This window comes from Castanea sativa, chromosome 7 (assembly GCF_040712315.1).
Source record: "Castanea sativa cultivar Marrone di Chiusa Pesio chromosome 7, ASM4071231v1".
In the NCBI taxonomy this organism is placed as follows: domain Eukaryota; kingdom Viridiplantae; phylum Streptophyta; class Magnoliopsida; order Fagales; family Fagaceae; genus Castanea; species Castanea sativa.
This window is the reverse complement of record NC_134019.1, coordinates 37,952,152-37,962,033: the sequence shown is the minus strand read 5'-3', so window position 1 is coordinate 37,962,033 and position 9,882 is coordinate 37,952,152. Positions and strand designations below refer to the sequence as shown.

The following is a 9,882-nucleotide window of genomic DNA, read 5'->3' as shown; positions in this document are numbered from 1 at the left end:
CGTGTAGACTTAGAGTTAGCTGAACAATAATGAATATTGTTGACTTTTGTGAAAGATTTTAGTTAATGTTGTATGTGCATGTAGACTTGGAGTTAGCTGATAAATATTGTTATCGAGTGTGAATGTTTTAATTTTCGTTTGAATAAATGCGGCTCCGCTAACATCAAATCACAACACTAATTGCCTTCTTAATTCATTGCCTCGTTGGTCCTTCATCGCTAACTTGGTCCTTGACCTCTTGTACAATGCTTCCACAAAAGGGTAATGAGGACCCCATTGATGTCCATTAGCAAAACACAAAAGGACAAGACATTATGCATATTATCTGTTATTTCAACCCCACATTTGAATTTGGTTCACTAATATGGATACCTCATCTATGGTCAAGAAAGACAGCAGTATGCTACTTTTATGAAATTTCTTTTTTATCATGATGGGAATCTGTCATATCCATCATGAAGTGTCAATTACTGAGGTGCTTTAGGCATTGTGATTGAGAAGCTTCTTCTTTTATGACAAACGTGTCACATTTTGTTTGGTTTGGCTTAATGTTAATCACTTTTAATTGTGCTGTTTATTTTCACTTCCTTGCATTGTCTTGGTTAGCTTACAATTGAATGGAAGCACCTACAACTTCAGAAACCATACCTAGAACCTACTTACATTTGCAATACATATGAATGTGATATTCCATAAATGATAAATGTAACTATTACTTTCTCACTATCTTATTCATTTAATCAATTGCTGCTACTTCAAACTCTGCTAATGCACTTTGAAATGAAAATAATTGTTCCAATGTTGGTATGGTGTTAGAATTCCTTTTCTTCTTCTCAAAACCTTGAATTGGTTCTGGCTATTGTTGTATTTGTAGGGGCACATACAGCTTCCACTGAGAATTTTTTTGTTACATTTGGACATGGGTCTGCACCAAAGCTACTGTTTGATATGGGCACCAAGCATTCCTGCTGACCTATGCATTCCTGGAAAGAAGGACCATATATGTAAATTTGGGATTGAGCATAAATGTTTAAAGGGTTTTAAATGGTTAAAATTAACATTTTAACATTTGGTAGATGTGTACTGAAGAAATTAAAGAGCAGTATGAGTACCTTCTCTAAGACAGCATGAGAGCTTGGGGCATGACAGGTTCCATGCTGGAAACTCCCACAAGTCCCAGATGGAGTTCCAAAACTTGCAAAATTAATTGCAGAAATGGACTGTCCGGGTGCACAATGTAGGCTAGTCTCAGGCATGTCTAGCGCTTCTGATTTTCCATCACTCTCAACGTGCCAATTCTCAATGCTTGGATGATGCTCAGAGACCTCAGCACAGACAATTGAGGTCTCTGAGTTTCTTGTAACTGATCTTTTCACAATTCCAATTCTAGATACATCCCCACCAATTTCCTCGAAAACTACCAATAAGTTCTTAGTTTGCTTCAACCATGAATGAGGAATATGGTACCTAAAAACATATAGAATCAGATGGAACTGAGCTAGCAATATACAATCATTTAATCTTAAGTTTTATGTCATTCATGGATGAAAAAATTGAGATAGTCTGTACCATTGTTGAGTTGGACGGCCACAACCAAATTGGCACTTTATTATAGGCCGGAATGTATCAGCATAACTGCATCCATTGCAGTTTCCATTAGCATAGACGTTCCAAAATCTTCCTATGCTCTTCCCATTGATCCACACTTGACCCTTCCCCATGCCAGTCATGTCCAAAGCCAAGGGCTCGTCTCCTTCTGGTGCATCAAAACTGGTCTGCAGGTTCAAAGTGACATGTTAATTTATACTCACAGATTTTGAATATATTTTGAGAGCACCCTCAACCCCATCAAACAGTATAAAGAAGAAAATAAAACAATTGTGCCAAAGAGTTTTTTTATGTTCCCAACCTTATACCATGTCAGTGGCTGTTGTTTATGTGTCATTAAGGACCCTTGCATCCAACCAACTGATGAAAAAGAGTTTGGAGAACCTAATTTCATGGATTCTCCTCGAAGCCCAACCTGTATAAAGGGAAAATTATTAGATACTCCTACAAGGCAGAAACTCATGAAATAATTGGTAAGTCATCAAAATATGCTGTTGTGAGATTCTAAGACCTTGTATGACCATTTCTGCCAGGACAAATCCCTTTCTCCATGGTCTAGCCCATGTATGACAACTGGTCCTATGATTCCTGTGCTCCTCGTCTCAAAGTGTGGACCATTGTTCTTCAACAACAACAATCAAAAAAGAGATCAATTGAATTGACAAGGAATATGGTTAACTGCAGAATGGGATTTCATTGTTGCCATAGAATCTAAATAAGTCAAATTACATAGGCATTAGATTTTTTTTTTTTTTAAATTGCTGAAATTACAATCCAAAGTTTTTCAATCAAAATGTTTGCTTTCCAAATTATGATAAGCTGCTAGGACAAATTAGGCCAAGTAGTATGGCACCATCTTTCCAGAGTTTCAGATACTGAAAATCAAAGTCTAATAAAAGTAGGGATTGGAATACTAACAGGCAATCCAACAGCTATACTGAGTAGTGAGATTATGTTTGCTCCAGCTTTCAGGTTAACATTTCCTGTAAAAGTAAATCTCAATTTCTTCCGAGTCCCAAAGGCCGATCCTATCATTAGATCACATAAAAAGTTTAGTAACTGTTAACATATAATAAAAGTTGAACCCTCTCTCTCTCTCTTCCTTTTTTTTCTTTTAATCCATTGAATAACATAGTCCAGTCCAGTTATATACTCTTTCTGAAAAGAATAAGTTCAATGATGAACCTGAATGATGCCCATTGATGAACAGATGCATAGCATGACCAGCTGACTGCACAGTGATTGTTGGATGCTGGCCTTGATGAAGAAATGATTCTGATGGACTAATATCAACACTGGAGACATACATTATTACTGGTCAAATATTCATCACATGTAAATATCGACATTATTAGGATGAAAAGGAAATATCAGGAAGATTCAATTTCACCTCGTTGTGTACCAGAGATAGTCACTAGCATCTCTGGTGAGGTTCAACTGGTCCAAGAGACCAAAGACAGTGATTGTTGAATCATCATTTGCTGAGGATATGTCTTCATTAAATGTATCCCAAGAAAGAAACCTAACATTAGTAGGTAACATTTTCACTTGGGATGTCTGAACTCTAACCTGCAATCCCAGCATGAATGATAAACAAAATGGGATTGAACTTAGAAGACTGATAAATATATTTCTCCCTATATTAAACTCAAACAGGCAGCCACTTGTTTGCGTTGAAAAATTGTATTAGCAAAAGCAGTGTGCATCAAGATTGTTGGATAAGTCGTGTTTCATCATGATGGTAATGATAACATATTTTCAATCTAAGTGCTTGACACAAACAAGATGAATAATGATTTAATCATTCCAATAGCCAATCCACTTACTTTGGCAGTATTGAAGACTTCATTTTTGCAATCAGGAAGGATGCTTATGGACCAAGGTGGCAAGTTGTAGTGCTTGTTATTGAAAGTCACCTTTGCAGCAGACTTTGGATTGTAATTTGAGAGAAAAGCTGCACAATCTCCAGACTTGGTAGAGAATACATGTGCCTGAATAATGTTAATACTGAGTCAATCTGAATTGTAGACGGGGGAAAACATCAATATGGCAACCATCTTATAACCAGAAGCAGGAAAAGAATATTAATATGAAGTGAGAGATACTTTTAAGTATGTCTCTGGATGGTCACTAAAATGGGGTTTTGCTACCTATTTCCAATGATTTATCAAGAAGCGCATAAAAGGTGTGCCATAGCAGGGCTTTGACAATAAAACATGAAGCTGAATTTTGGTTATTTCAGCAAAATTATACTAAATTTATCATAGAAAGTTCAGAAGGAAGTCATTCCTGAAATGCTCGATACACACCCTTAGTATAGAGAACAAACCAACCTTTTCGTAACTTCCCAAGGATGTGATGGTGGGATCAGCATTAAGCAAAGCTCGCTCACATAACTTAACGGCCTTATGGAGTTCCTTCAGATGGCTATACTTAGGCTGCCTGATCAAGCCTATCACATTAGCAAGGTTACCATTAAACCACGTATGAGTTACAAGTCTGAAAAACTGACTAATTAATTATCTGATGGGCTCAAATCTCTAAACAATTAATATAATGGAATTCTTCAGTGTGAAGATATGGGCTCAAATATCTCACCATATTCATCAATTGGAGCATCATAATCATAGCTGGTAGTAATGAAAGGGCCACCAGCAGTTCTTCCAAAGTTTGTTCCTCCATGGTACTGCGAAAAAGAATAAGATTGCAGGTTGGAATGAATCAGGTCATAGCAAACAAAATTTTGAAAGATTTCCCGAAAAAGATAATGATTAATATGCTAGTAGATAAGGCACATGTAAAATAAGCACACTAAAAGTTAATACAATTGCCTTTGTGGCCATTGCTAAGCAAGTTGACATATCATCTTTAGTGCTTTCTGGGAAATTAAAAGAGCAGTAGAGAAGCCGTTTCCCATCATCTTTGATATTCAAAGTATTGGAGACCCACAAATATGAATCAAATTCCATTTGTAATACAAAATCAGCCAGACTAATATTGAACCAGTTTTAAGTACTACTCTCAACAGGTGCTAAACGCAAACTAGAAGTTGATAATGACTGACCATGTAATAATTGACAAAGGAGCCTCCCTTTTGAATGAACCGAGAAACTGCGAATGCCAAATCTTGAACTGGTCTCTGGTGAATTGGGCCACCAAATTCTGTAAACCTTACAAAATAGACATAAGGCAAGTAGATTAATTAAGTATATCTTAGAGCATTGCTTTGAAAGAGGTGGTGGATGCAAAACTTACCAGCCACTCCAGGCCTCAGTCCATAATGTGGGTTTGTAAGGTTTGTTTGGAGAGAAGTAGTCACAATAAAAACCATTGCACGTGTTTATCTGTCAGCAAGATTTACAGAGAGATGGATTTTGAACAGTCATTACTAAAGCAAAGAGAGTCACTTTTCATCAGTTTCTTCCAGCATGTCATGTATTTTCATTATATTACACAAATTGAATATCAGAGAATGTACCAATAATAAAAAGCAAGAAAATATATAAAAAGAACCTAGAGAGACCAAGTAGTATGACTTTTAGTTAATGAGAAGATATGTGGCTGAAGCTAAGATACATATAAGAAGTATAATTTTCATTACCACTGGGTCCGGGACATCATCTTCCTTGCACATAACCCATGGGACCCCGGTACCCATTCCAACAGCCATCTTTGCAGCCCAAGTCATATATGCATGACCAGCAGTTCCAATCACCTTGCTCACAGGCTCAAATTCATTCTCAATCTGCAAACCAAAGTTAAGCAAAAAATATATAAATACATCAATTGGTCGAAAATGATGAAGTTCATGACTTCCTACCAGAATATTTATTTTTCTTTATTTTGTCTTGTAAAACATGGTACAAAACTACAAATTTCTGACATGTAATGTAAGAGATACCACAAATACTTGTCTTTGGAAAACCCAAAAACAATACCTGAGAGAGGATGATGGGGCCACCTTGAGACTCAAACAGCTTTTCATCCTTCATCATTTGAACAATTTTCTGGGTAAACTTTTGCATTGCCAACTGTATTTCCAAGATATGTAAGATACTTAAAAAGTTATAAAAGCTCATTTTTTCCTGAACAGAATATGCTTTCACATGTGCAGTTTCCATCAATGAGCCTTTAGTTCTTATTGGACTTACATTTACACAAACAGAAAATATACACACAGAGAGAGAGAGAGAGAGAGACCTTGAAAGGCTTATTATCTGTTCTAAAACTAATGCCTGGAACATACTTCAACCAAACAGGAAACCCCCTAAGACCAAAAATAAAAAAGTGAGTAAAGAACTGAATTTGAGAGCACAAACCCATCATCAAGAAAAATGAAATTTTTCATTACCCAAAATTCCACTCTGCACAAACATAAGGCCCAATGCGAAGATGCATGTATAACCCAGCTTTCTGGACCATCTTGATAAACCGAACCAAATCATATCTGCCCTTGAAATTATACTAAACCCCACAAATCATTACAAAAAAAAAAAAAAAATTCAAAATCATAAGCTAATATTGAACAGAAAGTGTAACAAAAATAAGAGCAAATAAAGAAAAACACAGAGCAAGGAAAGCAAATGAGTAAAATCAAAGTACATTGCCAGGAGAAGGTTCATGAAGATTCCAAAACACATAGGTATCTATAGCATCCAAACCACCATCTTTGGCTTTCTGTATTAGACTTTCCCACATCTGCATTGTATTTGAATCAACATTGTTCATTAAAAGAAGTGCCAGCAAAATTTTACATATCAACTACATTGTATTAGAGAGTGGAATTGGGAAAGTAAAGCAAATTAATATACTACCTGAGGGGTACTTCTAGGGTAGTGTATGGAGCCAGAAAAGAGAATTCTCCTCTGCCCATTAATGATAAGTGCCTTCCTATCATAAGTGACACTACACTGTGTCAGCTGAAGACTCAGAAACAAAACCACAGAGAATAATAACCAGTTGGAAGCTGTGTTAGCTTCCATTTTCTCTCCAGAGACACACAAACACACACAGAGACTGAGAAATAAGCAATGTGAAATTTGGGAAAATATGCTTGTTTCTGTTTTATGTGGTCACCACCACCCTGCAACACAGAAGAACAGGAGTCAATTTTTCTGAACCATTTTTTGTTGTATTATGTATACAGTTTCAATCAACACAAAAAGGTGGCATCCACAATGTGAGAGAGAGAAAGAGATAGAAATTATTAAACAATATAAAATGTGGACTATTTGTCTTGGACTACATCATTACTATATATATTTATATACATGCACAGTGACATTAGGCTCAAAAATAGTAAAATCCACAGGTATATAGCCATGAAGCATAAAAGATAAAAAGGGAAACTATAGTCACTGTAACTACGCTGTGTGACAATGCAGCTGGAGATGAAGTGTGCGACGCAACTGCATTGTGGTGCTGTTTTATCATTTATGGTTGAGCCGTTACTTCAAAGTGAATTAAGAGTTTTGTCTTTATAGTGTGATTATAATTAAATATGTGTGTTTCCCAATTAGAATAGGTTATAGATGCATGAGTGGAAGCAATACATTCTGTTCTAATTCTGCAGTGCCTTTGGCGACGCAACAATTTTTTTTATTTTTTTTTGGGTACTTTTATGCTTATATTATATTATATATCCAGGTGATGATATTCATGATTTGTAGAAGCAATTAATATGGACGGAAGCTCAAGATAAGCAAACCTTTTAAACATTTTTTTTTCTTTATCTTTTTTAATGTGAATTTAAGAGCTTATTATGGAACTAACTTGTTCATTGATGTGAAAAAATCAGGAGATCCCAACTTCAAACTTCCTATTATGATGTTATGCATGATATTCATAACAACTATACGATTGAAAATAAATTTCCAATCACTCATGGCTCTTAGATCAACAAAAGTGACTCAATTCAATTTGAGGCCTAAGGTAATAAATGTAAGTAAGATATTTTTAAGGTAATGCATGGTTAAGGAAAGTAGAAATCTAATTTTTCAATTTTGATGTTAGTGTATAGTGGTAGTGTGATGCCTAAAATTGTGTGGAGAGATTGTGCGGGCATATTTTGAGTTTCATATTAAGTATTTATTAGGTAAATATGGGTATATAAATTATTACAAAAATTCTCAATTATCACTTGATTACTCTTTCTAAGGTATAACCACAAATGTGGTTAACGCTTTTCTCGCACTATGACAAATGATATCAGAACAAATCTAATACAATCTAATATGCCATTCGGCTTAAGGGCACTTGCAATAAAATAAGGCTTCGAGCTATTGGAGAAATTGATTGTTAATGATCATTGGCACACTTACATTACAACTTTCCAAATTTTGGAATAGTTTAAGATTTCAATTGTGTTGGGCTTTTATTAGTCCAATATTTTAGGGCATTCTTAAAGCCGTGTGGGAAAAAAGTGCAGTCCACTTACACTTTTTTCATTATACTGAAATTAAATTTTTGGAGCCTTTGCCCTTTTGCTTAGGCCTAGAGCCACCCATAATCAACACCTATGGATGCAATATGCTATATCAGTAAGGGGAGGTTTAAGTTGTACCTCAAGTATACGAAAAATCATTGTACAAACCTGGTATACTAACTCACATTAGTGAGCCTCATGCGAGGTCCTAATGTGGATTCATCTTTACGTGGGAGAGAGGTGTAATAGATCTTTTTCTTTCTTTTTTTTTTTCTTTTTTTTTTTTGACAAAAGTATAATAGATCAAATGCATTGAATAATTTCACAAAGTAAACCTTAGCAGGGGAACTAATGGCTCAAGCTACAAGTAGCTTCTTTTCAAAAAACAAATAAATAAAAACTTATATGCCATTTTTAGTTTGACCATTTAAATTCGGGTACAAGAAAAAAATTGTTGATTTTGCTTTATATCAAATCCTTACTTTTTAATGCGAAGTATGGTGAAAAGGTTAAAAAGTTTTTTTTTTTTGAGGAACGAAAAGGTTAAAAGGGTTAGATCCTTGATCATGTTGTTTTGTTATTTAAATGGGAAAACCCCAATCACTTTGTTTTTTTTGGCCGACGGAAAACAAAAATTTACTAACCCTAATGGGTTTGTCTAGAATTTCTCAAACCTTATTTTATTTATAAGATTTTGTGTTCAAATCATTAACATCTTTCGGTCATTTCAAAAATTGTGGAGTACCCATGTCATTAAAGAAAATAATAATGTACTTCGTTGTAAATGAGAGGTATCACTCAACTTTATAATAGAGTCAAAATTATTAGAGGGAAAATGATGGAACATAGGATGCCTCATTGACAACTTTTCCCTATTAAAAAAAAAGTGAATGTCTTTTTGAAAACACTGCCTCTTGTATAACAAGCCCATGTGAGTGGTCGCTCATGCCCATAAGGCACTTGAAGCTTGACTTATTCATCTTCTTTTTCTTCTTAGATGTATTGCAGGCATGATGCATGTGAAATGTACTTGTCAAATTATGGGTATCCTAGGAAATCATATCATGAATGTAGTGTGTATATCCGTGACATTGTATTGGAGCTTTTCACCGATGGCCAAACAAATTATGGGTATTCAAAAAAACTTGTTATTGCTTAGACAACTTCATCTTATTCAACTTCTACCTATAAAATCTTTGGTTTATAATGCTAGAAACGTTTTTACTAGTAAAAATATATTGGCAAATGTTAACAAGCACCATATGATATTTTGTTAAGGTTTGCCAATATGGATCCCATATTAATAAAAATAAATTAAGTAAATAAGGGGAAAAAGCCCCACACAGCTGGCAAGAAAAATTTGGACAAAACTGCCCTCTTTAAGAGCCACCATAAAGTGTCCGTTAACACAACCCAAATATATAAACCACATTTTGTGTTATAACGGGAAAATGCTAAAGATACGTACAAACTTTTTTATAAAATTTTTGACAAATTACTAATATGATGAGTGATTATTAAAAAGTGAAAAAATAATATTAATAGTAGACCCAAATAAAAACAGTTAGAATTGATCAAAACAATAATTTGTAAAAATGTTATAAAATAGTTTATCACTGTATTACTATTACATTTAATAACATAAACTCTCTATTTTTGGTAGAAAGCATAAAATTTCACACTCATTGCACAATCGAGGAATGTTTTAATGCAGGCAACGGTCACAAAACGGCACTACAACCAACTTGTTATCATCTAAATAATTATTATTCTTATTCCACTCCATATTCCTATCTGATTAAGAAAAAAAGAACAGCTCAAAATGTCTATTTTAAGTCCATGAGTGACCC

The 9,882-nt window shown here is 34.7% G+C and overlaps 1 protein-coding gene across 1 annotated transcript; it reads right to left on the bottom strand.

Moving 5' to 3' along the window:
- Window positions 1–671: 671 nt before the first annotated feature.
- On the bottom strand, window positions 672–6,713 carry LOC142643480 (beta-galactosidase 3-like). Its single transcript, XM_075818136.1, has 19 exons — window positions 6,423–6,713; window positions 6,211–6,306; window positions 5,960–6,072; window positions 5,809–5,875; window positions 5,547–5,639; window positions 5,210–5,353; window positions 4,864–4,952; window positions 4,673–4,778; window positions 4,207–4,294; window positions 3,942–4,060; window positions 3,435–3,599; window positions 2,999–3,177; window positions 2,794–2,903; window positions 2,527–2,636; window positions 2,120–2,230; window positions 1,910–2,023; window positions 1,570–1,775; window positions 1,113–1,467; window positions 672–983 (listed from the first exon to the last, which is right to left on the bottom strand). The coding sequence occupies exons 1-19, from the start codon at window positions 6,588–6,590 to the stop codon at window positions 834–836; spliced, it is 2,583 nt and encodes an 860-aa protein (XP_075674251.1). The 5' UTR covers window positions 6,591–6,713; the 3' UTR covers window positions 672–833.
- Between the last annotated feature and the right edge of the window lie 3,169 nt (window positions 6,714–9,882).